A 14,712-nucleotide genomic window follows, 5' to 3' on the forward strand; every position below is an offset into this window, starting at 1 on the left:
TACCATTTTCCATCCTGTGGGGTTGCTGTCCAGACTACACCACTGGGTAGCATTCTGGCCTCATGTGCGTGAATTGATATTGATATTGCCAAGGAGAACGGTGAAATGCTCACCCTGCACCTTTCACCAGTCTCTGCAGAGGCCTTTGCCCCCCAGCCAAGCCAATGCCATGGCAGTGACCCCTCTGGAGGTTATTAGCCAGAGTGTGTGATAGTCCTAGCGCGATGGAGCAATGGCACCCCCAGGCACTGACATGGAGGGTGGGGATAGGAGCCACATGGCTTCCCAGGAACCAACCTCAATGCTCACCTTGGCATCAGGGCATCCCTTCAGGGACTTCTTTGTGGATGATGTAATGTCCTGGAGACAGCCCCTCCAAGTTCCTAGTCTGGACTATAGAACAGCTGAAACGACCAGAGACACCAACCCAGGTTTTACACCGACCCCAGGGCATGCTGGGTCAGGGCTCTGGGAGTGTAGCCCATGCTTTTTAGATATCCAGGCAGTTCAGACACGCTCAGTCAAAATCACAGTTTATCCACCTCACTCTTGGTTCTCGGTGCCATGATTTCACGCGCTCTTCCATTGATAGCCTGGGCCGTAACAGATAGCTGGTGCCTTGTGCACACAGTCCTCATTCCCAGGAGGGCTCGGCACTGAAGATGGGTCATCTCAGTGTTCCATTTGGCACCACTGTCTCCCGAGTCATGTGTCCAGGGCCACACCCCGTTCCGTTTGGAAAATAGCATCTCCACCATTGCCTTTTCTACGGCACATGGTAAAGTGCCATTTCTGTAGCTGCTTTGCAGTCACTGCTCGGGCTCCAGTGCTGCCACCTGCCACCACTTCTCAGACCGCCGGCTCTCTCCTATGCCTGACTCAGCAATGCCAGCACTTAAACCAATACACCTGATGCCAAATGCTCCTTCCGCCGTGCACCTCCACGTTCTTGGACTGAGCAGAATGGGCGACGTTTGCCCGGAATACCTGTAGCAAAGGCATCTCCCATCATGCCCACTGGAAGCCCAGTGGAAGAGTAAATAGAGCAATCTGTCAAGTAGTTAGAGGCGTGGTGATGACTGTGTAGCCCAGCAAGGAGTTTGCACCACGTGCTAGGGAGCCCCCGTAACTCAGCAGCCCAGGTGAGCACACTGCAGTGTTGAGTGAGTGCTCACAACTGCCTTCGACTTCCTTTGGCTTCACTGCCAGAGTCTCTCTGCATGGGAAGCTGCTGCTGCCGCGGCTGTGGACAGTACAGGCTGCATCGGCTGGTTCCCTTTCCCTCTGCCACATTAATAACCTGATGGTGACTTCGCTGAGCAGGGAAGGTCTGAATGCGTCCCCGGTGTGTCCTGAATGCCAAAATGGCTCTTCTCTAGAAAGGGGTGGGGAGGATATATGGAGTTGTCTCTGACCCCCCTGGTGGTCGTTAGCTCAATAGCAGGCCCAGGCAGGGCCCCAGTCTGACAGGACTCGTGATGGATCATACAAGTTAGGGAAAATGTGGAACAGGAGTATCAAGAAACAGGGGTTATGTTCCAAGGGTCAAACCAATATGCAATGGTAAGTTCTCTTTCTGTTCCTAGCAATCCGCTTCTTTCCCTCTCCATTATACAGCAGCCCTCCGGGGGTTTTGTATCCATGGGACCAGTTCTGCCCTCGGTTACATGGCTGCAGCTTGCCTAGTATCAATGCTAGAGTCATTTGGGTACTGTAGTATTATTAGCGCTCTCTGCTGTAGCTCACCAGGATCCTAGGTCACTCAGCAACTCCTGGCACATAGCAGATTTTATTTACAACTGGCCGGCCTGGAGTCTCTTTCTAAAATGTCTGGAGGCTCTTTATCTGCGGTGTGTTCAACTTCTCTGGAATGTGTTTGCAGATAGAAACCCTCTCTTTAAAATGTGCCCATGTTTCAGTATGAGCTGTGCCACCTCCATGCTGGACACCTCTCCGGTGTGTACACAAAGACACTGTGTTTACACATCCCATATGGAGGCATGCAGGCTGCAGACCAATCGATGTCTCCATGCATGTGGGTGTGTATATGTCCATGGTATACGTGTGCACTCTCTCTAAGTTAGGGGTGCCAGTTTTCTCTCTAGCATGCTGGGATTGTTCTCCTGGTTCCATCCTCAGAAGAACTTCTGCCCGGTTGGGGAATGTCCTGGTCCAACGACAGGGTCTGAAGAGATGTCACACCAAATTGCGGTACATGCTGGCAACCCTAAACCATGTATGTGTACATGCAGACTAACATGCCTGCATCAGGGACTGCCTTGCTCCTAACCAAAGTATCTTCCACAATCTGGCATTATAGGAGGGGAAACAAGTAACCATAGCCCAATGGAAGGGGTATGGGACATTGCGTTTATGACTGTTCCTGCAGTTCAACTGAACAGACCCTAGTTATGGCTTGTTACAGACAATTCAGCCAACTCATTCGCTCTGTAGGAGAAAGCAATTCCTTAGTGTGAAGTTGTTATTATTCAATGGGGCTCCCAGCTGGCCCTCACTGGACCTGCTGCTGGAGCCGAATTCCGGTATCCTGGGGGCACAGAAGGTATCTCAGAAGGATGTCAGTGAAGGAGGAAACCTGTCCTTGGGCCACTCCCAAAAGACTGGTCCTTGCGTCCAATCCAGGTCCACAGTCTTGGAGACCAGCGAATGGGATTTTAATCTAAGACCAGTCATTATAAATCTCTTAGTGCATGCGCCCTCTATTCCTGCAGGTCATTCATTGTGTCATTCTTCCTGGAGTGTTTGCATTGCTCATTGGTTCTGCTCTCTGTCTCAGAGAAGGCTGAACTGACCATCAGCTCTCTCGCTCTCTCTGTGGGTCCTACCAGACCAATCACCTCCTTTCCTTCCTTCTACTCATGTTGCCTTTTCTCTCTCCCCCTGCCCTCTCCCTGCTAACAGCTTACCACGGACGTACCCTGGGCTCCTCAGCCACAGGTTGGTATTGCTGCCTGCCATTTGCATGCTACTAGCAGCCAGATAACCTCTTCACTGCCTCTCAACTGTCATTGGTCAAAGGCACTGAAAATCCCAGCATTTTTCCTCTTTCCAGACAGCAACTAGCCAGAACAGTACTCCCAGTGCCTGCTGGGCACTAGTCACAGCAATACTCCCAGTGCCCCTGTGCACTAGTCACAGCAATACTCCCAGTGCCCCTGTGCACTAGTCACAGCAATACTCCCAGTGCCCCTGTGCACTAGCCACAGCCACACACCCAGTGCCCCCCGTGCACTAGCCAGAGCCACACGCCCAGTGCCCTCCGTGCACTAGCCACAGCCACACACCTAGTGCCCTCCGTGCACTAGCCACAGCCACACACCCAGTGCCCCCTGTGCACTAGCCACGGCCACACACCCAGTGCCCTCCGTGCACTAGCCACAGCCACACGCCCAGTGCTCCTGTGCACTAGCCACAGCCACATGCCCAGTGCCCCCCTGCACTAGCCACAGCCACACACCTAGTGCCCCTGGCACTAGCCAGATCCACATGCCCAGGGCCCCCTGGGCACTAGCCACAGCCATACTCCCAGGGCCCTCTGTGCATTAGCCACAGCCATACTCCCAGTGCCCCCCTGCACTAGCCATAGCCACACGCCCAGTGCCCCCCTGCACTAGCCACAGCTACACGCCCAGTGCCCCCCTGCACTAGCCACAGCCATACCCCGAGGGCCCCTGTGCACTACCAAGAGAAATACGCTGAGTCCCACTGTTCACTAGCCACAGCCTTTCACCCAGTGTCCCTGTGCACTAGCCAGTGCTAGTTATATACACAGTTGTCTTTATTATTTTGCAGTGGCTGGCTTTGTGCAGCAGGCCACACATTCATGGCATCCTCAAATAAACATCTTCATAAAATGGACACTGTAGTCTCCGGGTACATCGTCACTGCAAGTGAAGGCTCGATTGCAGCATGGGTAGGCATTTCTGCGCTGGGGTCAATATAACTAGAATGGGTAACAACTACCACTCCATACCCAAGGTCCACAGTTGGCTTGTACTCAGGCGCTAGCCCAATGACTAGCCTGGGCCACCACGTCATCACTGCTGTTGGTACCTGTGCTAGGTTAACGCTAGCATACCCACACTACATACATGGGCGCCGACTTCTGCTCGTGCCGGTGGGTGCTCGACCCCCCTCTGCCCCCGGCCCCGCCCTGACTCCACCCCTGCCTGGAGCACTCATGGAGTCGGTGCCTATGCTACAATCACAGCACCGCTTTGCAGCAAAGGCATAGCCTGTGTGACAAGAGAATCAGTCCCGGTCAGTCACAGATGTCGGTAGTCCCCCACCTTGCCCAGGCCTGCAGAGTGAACATTGCAAGGCTGCCCGTTTGGATGAAATCTGAGGGTGCAGCAGTGTGAGTGACGGAGGCTACAATTCCACCCCCTTTGATGGGGACGGGTGGATATTGTCCCCTCCAGTGCCCAGCATCACCTTCCCAGGAACATAGCGTGCCCTCGGCCCCTTCAGGAGGCAGAACCGGCTCTAGCCCTAATGTATTCTACTTAGAATGGTGTTGCCAGGGTACCTGTGTCGCTCCCATGAGGACCATATTTGGGTGATGGGAATTAAATTGAAATAGGGCCCCTCCAGGATGGTGCCCCGGAGAAAGGTAAAGGGCGTGGCTACCCAGTACAGCATGCTCCCAGTTGGGTTGGCAGGAAATCCTGGTGCTTGAAGGTTCCTGAGTCTCTCCCAGCCGGTCAGCCATACAGATACGGGTGAGAGAGCCATACAGGTAGCAGCAGTGGTGGATGGGTTGGTGCCATTGGCAAGGTCACAGCCACATGATCAGCCAGCAAAATGCTAAAAAATTGCCGCCGTTCCTTTAAGCCTGTCCCTCGCAACACACCCAAAGCACAGGGGGCTGCTGCTGGAAGAGCAGCCGTCCTTCCAGAGTCACAAGGACATCATAGCACCAGTGCGCTGTGCACCTCAACCCCCCACTTACACTAACATACCTGCCAGACACACTCTGGCTTTCCAACTGAATTTTATTTAACCCTCTGGAGACTGGGGAGATAGCTGTATACATATGCAGATAGATAGAGTTACCTATAGCTACATGTATTTATCTATAAACACAGCCCCTCTATATATAGTACAGAGTCCCTAGATCTGTAAACACACACATTTATACAGATGGTGTGTCTATATAGATAGATAGATACACCATCTGTATAAATTATATATATATAACACAAATGCGTGTATGTATGCCTATATAGTGCATATAGCTTTAGATAGATAGCTGGAGAGCTGTAGCCAGAAAGGCCCTGAGAGGGCAGACATTGCCCCTAGGGCACCGCTCTATACCAGAGCAGGGCCAGCTTAAGAGAAAGGATACATAGGGCCTTGAGAGAGGCTCTTGTTGGATTTGTACCCTAAAGTGTTTGCTTTGTTTTTATTTCACATACTGACAGTGTGTGACTCAACCAGAGGGCTGAGTCATCAGGCCCCACCACAAACCGAGAGAGAGAGAGAACAGGCACATGCACTGAGACAGGGGTCACTTGCAAGAGGTGAGTGCACCCCATTACAGTCAGTCTGTGTTCTTTGCTGTGCTGTTACTCCCACTCCTCGGGCTGTGATGTATGTTTTGGAGACAGTCACTTTTTGAACTCAAATACTGAACAAAGCAATTTTTGTCTCAAATTAATGGAGACCAAACGGCTGTGGGGCAGGCCTGGCATGTACCATACACACCATGGACCTAACCACAAACATCTCTGCCCAACGGCTAGAGTGAACTCCGGAAATAAGCAACCTCTGAGGAGAGCTTTGACGTTAGAAGCAAAATGGCACCGCCCATGTTAACCCACCGCAACAAGGGCACCTCTCTGGGTGAGCATGCCCATTAATATATCCTTAGAATCCTGCCACATGGCAACGGCCCTGTTGCAGGCTCAGACCTTGTTGCCAAACTACAGCCTAACTGTGCTCCACAGCATGACAGCATAAGATATTTTTCAGCTTGCTGCCCGTTTTGATGGGTGTATGTATAAGTCCCACCATGCAACACAATGCAAACAGAGCTGGGCAGCCAGAGAGCCGGGGCTGCTGGCCGGGATCCCAGCTCTGAAGCAGAGCCCCCGCCAGCAGCAGCGCAGAAGTAAAGATGGCATGGTATGGTATTGCCACCCTTACTTCTGCGCTGCTGCTTGCAGAGCTGGGCCCTCAGTCAGCAGCCACCACTCTCCAGCCACCCAGCTCTGAAGGCAGCACAGAAGTAAGGGTGGCAATACTGCAACCCCCCCTAAAATAACCTTGTAGCCCCCCTGCAACTCCCTTTTGGTCAGGACCTCCAATTTGAGAAATGCTGGTCCTCCCTGTGAAATCTGTATAGTATAGGGTAATAGCCCACAAAAGACCTGATTTCATGGGAGGAGACCAGACTTCATGGTCCATGATGCGTTTTTTTCATGGCTGTAAATTTGGTAGGGCTCTACAGATGCGGCATAGGAGAACACTGAGCCGCTGAGGTCTGCTGGGTCTGGAAGCCCATGCAGGAAATGTAAGGAGGAAGGATGTTGGGGGCAAGTCTGTGATAGCCCCAGGGCTCAAGCAAGAGCCAAGCAGTGTTAGCCACAACTGGGGAGTGCTGATCTCAGCATTGGCAATAGGGTCAGATTCAGACAGCGGGCAGAGGTGACTGCAGTTTGCAAAGAGGCTTTTAAGGAGACAGGCCCCCACCCGAAGCTAGAGAAGCCCAGGATAGCGCTCAGTATACCTGCAGGGTCAGGTAGATTACCTGGTGAATGCATAGCTTGCACTGGCTACAGATGTAAGGACTGTGTGCATGGGGCCTCCTGGATAGAGTCATAATCTGTGAGATGGGCCTCCTGAAACACCCAAGAGAAGCAAAATAGCCTGCTTAATGAAGAACCAATGAGGGTCCTGCTGCCCTGGGTGTTCTGTCCTGGCCCCGAGGTGCCAGTCCCGCTGCTCCCCAGAGCGAGGGAAGAGCTAGATAGCAGAGAGAGACTGGTGTAGCAGAACACACTCTGGAGCCAAAGAGCAGGGCTCCCCTTGAGAGCCGTGGGCGGTAACTGTGTCTGCAGAGACCCTGAAGCTGGGAGCAAGGAAATGCGAATGCTCCCCACTGTCACATGACACAATCAGAGACTGTAACTGGAAGTAAATATGGCCCTTGTCATCCTGACAAAATCCCAAAGTGCTTTATGAACTCTAGAGCTACAGGGATCATTTTGGGCCCTGCTATTAAATGGCCACTTCTGGAGTGGAACATGTCAGTGTATTAATGCGCAGTAACACTACTCAGTAGTTTAGGACAGGAAGTGAAGAAGTAAATTATACCCTATTGAAACCCCAGGGAGAATTTATGTAGGAAGGATGAAGTTACTCGGATGGCTAGGGCTGTCATCTTTGGGAAAGGCTCCTAATGGACAAAAGAGAGTCAGTCTTCATTGCATGGCAACTTGGTGACCTTGTCAGGTGGGGTCATGATTATGCCTGGACATTCAGGCTATTTGTTAACTGGTTTTGCAAGCCAGAAGAAGGACTCACAAAGCCAGAAGCAAGCCTGGAAAATTTGGGTTGGGTGGCAACCCTGTTCTCACCTTCCACCTAATGAGACTTCTGACTGCTAGAAACTCAGGCCTTATTTTCTAGCTCAGAAAGCAGTTATGGTTAGAAAAGAGATTCTCTACCCTTCCGTGTTCATTGTCCCTCTCTAATGTCTAGCTCTAATGCACTCAGTGTACAGATTTTTTTTCCCAGTTGCCAGCTCTGCAAGTGGGATCTGAGAGTCAAGCTGCTTATTCTTTCGCCATCCTCATCAATATTCTGGTCTCAAAACTATTGAGTATCTAATATGTAGATTCAGTCAAATACTAAATAATTAGAAATAATATTAATACAAAATCAGATTGAAAGTGAATAGATCACTAGATGAAGCAGTTGTATGCAGAGCTGATCAAAAACCAGAACTTCTGTCCTGCAGGAAATACCAATATTTCAATATTTGTTTTTATCCCAACTTGAGATAAAAAATCAAAATATCAAAACTTTTTATGGAACAAAACTGGCCGGGCTACAGCTTCTATGAGGCACTGTGGCAGGTCAGCCACATAGAGAGACTGTTAGATGCAGTTTAGGGCCCATAGGAGAGAATGGGGTTGTGGAGAAGCCGGAACTACAATGCCCATGAGACATCATGGTGGCTCAGGCAGATGCAGAGAGCAATGTCAACCCCATTCAAAATGAAACATTTCATTTTTATTTTCTTTATGGAAAATACACCAAAATCCATATTTTCTCCTAGGAAATTGACACAAAATCATATTTTCCAATGGGAAAATGTTTTGTTTGAAATTTTCCAACCCACTCTATTTGCATGTATTATATGTGAGCATTTATTGCTATGAATAAGAACCAATACCATTGGCTAATCAAACACTTAGCCCCACAAAACCAGAACACATTAGAATAGAACACTCTTCAGATTATATGTTTTAATAACTTGCTATTGTCACCATAACCCCTTGTAAAGTTACTATACAGGAATTCCAGTGCTGATCATTTTTAAAGGTGGAGATGTCTCTTTTTCTAGGAAGACATTTTAGCAATAATCTATCCTGGAAACAATTGTTTTAACTTATTTTCAAAAGAGATTTATTAATTTGTTTCAAATAAATAAATAAATGGGACTGATACACTCGTGAACAGTTAAAGACCTTACTGTGAATGCTTCTTGCTTATATTATTGACTAGGTAGAGAGTTCAAAGTAATAGCAATCTTTGCTTAGGAGGCAGATAATAGTGACAAAATGGTTGTTTTAAAAATATGGGGTCAGATCTATGACTAGTGTAAATTGGCTAAGCTCAGTTTAAGTCAAGAGGGCTGTAGAGTTATACCAGCAGAGGATTTGGCTGAGATTTCATAAGTGAGAAATGAGACAAATGCTTCCCTACACAATATAAACTAGCACTGCACAAAAATTTCTCACAGAAATTGCTTTTTGATGGAAATGTATTTTGACTCAATGGATTCTTTTATGAGAAGTGTCTGCTTTCCATGGAAAATTTAAATTTTTCATTGAAAAAACCAAACACTTGAAAATCAAAATATTTCAATTTGGAAATGCTCCTGTGGTGGCTCCTGGGATTTGTAGTTCAGTTACGTCAAGTCCCCATTCTCCTTTATGGGCCAGTCTCCATGCCCAGACTACACCTCCCTTGATCCACCACAGCAAGATACTCCCACAATGCACCACCTCCCCTCACCAAGCAGGAAGAGTGTGGTGCATCATGGAGGATATAATCAGACCAGGGAACATAGCCTATAGAGGAGAATGGGAGCATGAGGCACCCATACTGCAACTCCCATGAAGCGCTGCAGCATTTCCAAACTTTTTTTTTTCTTTGTGTCAGTTTTGGCCAAAAATTTTTGGATTTTGAATTTCCATCCAAAAGGCATCTGTGCGGGGGGATTTTTTTTTTTTTTTTACCAGCTCTATAGCCCTTCTCCCCAGCCCTCAAACCAGCATCCTGACAGGTTTTTGAATTCATGCCCAAGCAGGAGGGGATGGAAAGATCAGCAGAGACAGGATCTGATATAATAAGAGGACAAGAAGCAGCCAGTGCTGTAGGAAGCCACCAGAATACAATGGAACCTCTTCAAACCCTCCACTTCTCTCCTGTCTGCTGGTCCATTGTGAGCCATGATCAGCACAGGCCTTGAGGATGAGAAGGCTGCAAACTAGCCATGCTGCAGGCACCATCATGTGGGAGCTGCAGTCTCCTTTGAGCTATTTAGCTTCAAGCAGCAACTTAAACAACTATTTGGACAAACCCAAGTATGAGACTTGTGGCTGTAGTTCAGCACCAAATGCCTGTTCAAAGCTAAATTCTCAGCCGAAATTTTTGGGACTGAGCTTTTGGTTCTGCTGATGATGCATGGGACAGAGCAGAATGGAACACACTTTGCTCTCCCACAGCTTTATTGGCACTGCAGGGCTGGCAGGAATAAAATTGTATTTTACCAGTAAGCTCAGTGAATACATCTCATGGGCTGAGAGAAACAGCAGCAGGCACAGTATCTTCTTGCCACTTTTCAGATCATAACCACATGCCTTAAATCCCCAGGAGACCCATCCTGAGATGCTAAGGGTGGAGAGGTTACCCTGGAGATGGCCAGACTCTTGCCACGTGATCTGTGTGGGTGAGGAGACACTTACAGGACATGAATTTGGGTCTCACCCAAGCTCCAGGGATGAACTACCTACAGAGCTGAGTTACCTTTGGTGTGGGTTATTGTGGGTGTTTGTTTCTGTCTGTGGAAGGGAGCTGCTAGTGACAGATAGTGAACCTACTTCATTTGTGTGGAGTCATCATAGATAGTTCTCTGAAAACGTCCACTCAACGTGCAGCAGCAGTCAAAAAAAAAAAAAAAAAAAAAAGGCTAAGAATGTTAGCAAGCATTAGGAAAGGGACAGATAATAAAACAGAAAATATCATAACGCCTCTATATAAACCCATGGCATGCCCACACCTTGAATATTGCGTGTAGTTCTGGTCACCCTATCTCAAAAAAATATATGAGAATTGGAAAAAGTACAGAGAAGGGGTACAAAAATGATTAGGGGGATGGAACATCTCTCCATCTGAGGAGAGATTAAAAAGACTGGGACTGTTCAATTTTGAAACGAGATGACTAAGAGTGGGGGCAGGTTATGACAGAGGTCTATGAAATCATGAATGGTCTGGAGAAAGTGAATAGGGAAGTGTTATTTACCCTTCACATAATACAAGAACTATAGGTCACCCAATTAACTTTATAGGCGGCAGGTTTAAAACAAACAAAAGGAAGTATTTGTTTACACAACACACCGTCAACCTGTGGAACTCATTGGCAGGGGATGTTGTGAAGGCCAAAAGTATAATTGGGTTCAAAAAAGAATTAACTAAGTTATTGATGGATAGATCCATCAATGGCTATTAGCCCAGATGGTCCAGGATGCAACCCCATGCTTGGGTGTCCCTAAACCTCCAACTGCCAGAAGCTGGGAGTAGACAACTATGGACAATCACTCAAAATTGCCCTGTTCTCTACACTCCACCTGAAGTTTCAGTCACTGGCCACTGTCAGAAGACAAGATACTGGGCTAGATAAACCATTGATCTGGCCTACTACAGCCGTTCTTATCTTCTTATGTGCCCCCTTCTTTAAAATTCCCATTTCAAGGCTCTAATCCAAGGGCCAAATTCTGACCTCAGATGAGCATGTGGTGGGATCCTAGAACTTGGCCTGTGTTGCCGGCACAGAGTGCCCGAGGACAGCAATAGCGGGGTCCGTTGCCTGGTGTGCTTCGCGCCAATGAACACACCAGGGTGGAGAAGCAAACAAAGTTTATTTGAGATTTTAAAGTGGTGCAAAGAGACAGGCACGTTTTAAATTAAGCACACCAACATAAGCAGCTTTTGTTTTTTATATAGTTTGTAACTAAGCCTTTTTTTTCCCCCGTCCTTTTTTATCCCCTCTTCTTTATTCCCACCTTTTCCCCTTTTTTCCTTTGGCTACATTACACGACCTTGGCTGTGCAGCTTGTTTTTACTGTTTTTGCAATTTTGTTTTTTAGCTGGAAGCATGTAGGTTTTTTTTTATTACTACTGCTTTCTAGCTGCTGGCCTGTGAGGTTAGTAAAAAGTTTAACATGCAGGAGCTTTGATTCACTTTGGCCTAGAGCGGAGGGGCTTTATCGACTCTCGGGTCTTTCAACCCTTCGAGTTACCTAGGGTGATGCCTAGTGACACCAACAACTCCCTCCTTTGAGAATACTCAACAAGTTTTTGGCTGAATTTTCTTATATTTTGTGGACAAGATATGATTTAAGGCCATGGTTTTAGGATTATTGATTAAAGGGAAAAAGGAGGTGTCTTGACTTCTAGAAGTGGTACATACTTTAACCATTAAACATTTTAGGCATGAGAAGAGAGCTAGGGTGTGGAAACAAAGTATGAGACCAGTAAGCAGGAGGCGGACAATACCACCTCCCAAGCCCCCTAGGCTAGGGAGCCAGCTCCAGAGGGTATTAAATAGAGTGGGTTTCTGTTCCTGGGCCTTCCACTGATTGAAGGCCTGTTTAGAGGACAGGATGTGCTTGTGGAATGGTGGTAGCATTATTAAATGGCCTCCAGGTGTTATTTTCTAGCAGGCTAAAGGGAGCTTTTATGGTGCAGTTTTGTGACAAGGGGGTACCCGAGATATTTTTTCCCCTACTGAACCATTTCCAACAGATATTTGACCAATTTTGGGGGACTACCCTCCAAGGTAACCCTGCCGCGTGGTGCGGGATTTGAGAGCATACCCAGCAGTTAGAGAGGTTAAACTTTTGGGCAAAGCAAACCTTCAGGGCCTCATACGTATTTGTTTTTAAGAGGTTTCCCTTATCACTACTGCTTCCCAGCTGCTGGCCTGTGAGGTTAGTAAAGTTTAACATGCAGGGGCTTTGATTCACTTTGGCCTAGACCGGGGGGGGCTTTATCGACTCTCGGGTCTTTCAACCCTTCGAGTTACCTAGGGTGATGCCTAGTGACACCAACACCTGTGTGTTTAAACACTTATATCTCAGCTGGACTGGGAGACGTGGCCTGAGACCCTGACTGTTAACCTGGATCTCTTAAGTAAGGAAAGACACCAAGCTAGGGAGGCTGTGAGGAAAGCAGTGAGCAGGACTATCTGGCTGCCATCACACAATCATGTTACCCTCCATTTGTATGATCTCGCCTTCCCACGTCCTAGAACATCGCAAAGAATGCTGATGTGGGAGACGCTTCTGCAGCACTTATGGTCTCTCCACAGGGTGGGGGAGAAATGCTGCCCCTTTGCATATGAGAAGGTATGACCATAGAAAATCCCATTCTCCCTTCTCCAGCAAAGTTCTCACTTCAGTCACCCTCTTCCTTCTGTTCTGGAGATGAGCACTCTCGTTTCACTCCTCCTCCATGCAAACACGACAATTACTAAAACAACATACATCACACCCTGCACCTGCTGGTCCCTTTAAGCCTCGGGTCCGCCCTGCCCTCTGGCGAGGTGTGAGGGCAGTGAACAGGTCTCAGGGCCTGCGCTGTGCAGTTGCTCATGAATGCCGCTTCAGTCTGGAACGAACCTTTTCTCTCATAAGATGCAACATCCCTCTTGTTGGCAAGGGCTCAGCCTCCAAAGTTCAGTGTCCACCAATCAGAGTCACCCAGGGCTAAAAGATTTCTCTCACATGCACGCAGTATAGGTCATCTGTGGCCAGCCAGCCCTGCCCCTTCCCATAAATTGTTATTCACTGGGAACCATAATGCTCCAATGTCTAAGCCTTTCAGCTGAAGCTCCGATGGCACAAGCCAGCACAGAGACTAGCTGGAGTGTCGCACATTTACAGCACTGAACTAAATGAAACACCAGGGGACTCCTGATTGGTGATGCTGCACTTTTGAAAAGGGTTTTTGGTTGAATTGAAAAGTCTTATTGCTCTGCTGGGGAAAAGGGGGTAATTTTTGCTTATGAGCACCCATTGGTCTGTCTGCTCCCCTGCTGTTCCTGCTTCTGGCTGGATAGGGTTCATTTCTCTTGCTCGCTGACATCAGACCTGTAACTGGAAAGGCTCTGAATCCCACTGTTGTATTCTTTAGGTTTAGCTATGTTAAATCTTGGCAAGAGAAGAGAAAATAGCAACGCTCTAGTGACCTGTTCATCTTGTGAAAACCTCTAACTTTGGTAGGCCCACAGCACAAAAACATGGCAATAGAGAGAGGAAATGCCAGACCCCAAACAAGTTACCCTGAACTCTACATGGTGATCAGCAGAGAACCAGCTCCAGGGGCTTGTAAACTGCAAATGTTCTCTTTGTTTGCTAAAATTTGTTTAACCAGCTGTGTTTAGTGAAGAGTAAAAATCCCCACGTGTGGCTGGTGTCTTCTAGGAATTCACAGCTACTCAAGTAGAGGACACCAAATATTTGAGTGACACTGGCTGTTTTTCTCACTTCCTCATGTCTCCACTGCGGGCAGGGTGTGACTGGCCGCTGGTGCAGACGTACCTGCACTAAACCTAGCAGTGACAAGGCAGCCGTGCGGGCTTCAGCATGGGTTTCACAAGCCCACCTGACCCCCCGGTACGTTCTACAGCCAATGCTGACACCAGCAGTGCAGTGTCCTCACTGCTCTTTGTAATGAGCTAGCTGGAGTGCAGGAATGTCTATACGAACTGTAAAAAGCAACAGACGGTCCTGTGGCAACTTTAAGACTAACAGAAGTATTGGAGCATAAGCTTTCGTGGGTAAGAACCTCACTTCTTCAGATGCAAGTAATGGAAATTTCCAGAGGCAGGTATAAATCAGTATGGAGATACTGAGGTTAGTTCAATCAGGGAGGGTGAGGTGCTCTGCTAGCAGTTGAGGTGTGAACACCAAGGGAAGAGAAACTGCTTCCGTAGTTGGATAGCCATTCACAGTCTTTGTTTAATCCTGATCTGATGGTGTCAAATTTGCAAATGAACTGGAGCTCAGCAGTTTCTCTTTGGATTCTGGTCCTGAAGTTTTTTTGCTGTAAGATGGCTACCTTTACATCTGCTATTGTGTGGCCAGGGAGGTTGAAGTGTTCTCCTACAGGTTTTTGTATATTGCCATTCCTGATATCTGACTTGTGTCCATTTATCCTCTTGCGTAGTGACTGTCC

At 48.0% G+C, this 14,712-nt stretch overlaps 1 protein-coding gene across 4 annotated transcripts in view; it reads left to right on the forward strand.

The window, feature by feature from the left end:
* The window catches only part of SRL (sarcalumenin), a 105,348-nt gene that overhangs the window by 73,102 nt on the left and 17,534 nt on the right, over positions 1-14,712 (forward strand). For 2 of the 4 annotated variants that reach the window (XM_054042062.1, XM_054042061.1), the window contains 2 exons: positions 2,923-2,958; positions 5,445-5,543. The exons of 1 other annotated variant lie outside the window; for it this stretch is intronic. In XM_054042062.1, the coding sequence (XP_053898037.1) occupies positions 2,923-2,958; positions 5,445-5,543 (135 nt within the window). The remainder of the gene's footprint in view (positions 1-2,922; positions 2,959-5,444; positions 5,544-14,712) is intronic. One more of the 4 variants, XM_054042063.1, reaches the window with a different exon arrangement.

This window comes from Malaclemys terrapin, chromosome 10, assembly GCF_027887155.1.
Source record: "Malaclemys terrapin pileata isolate rMalTer1 chromosome 10, rMalTer1.hap1, whole genome shotgun sequence".
NCBI classification, from domain to species: domain Eukaryota; kingdom Metazoa; phylum Chordata; order Testudines; family Emydidae; genus Malaclemys; species Malaclemys terrapin.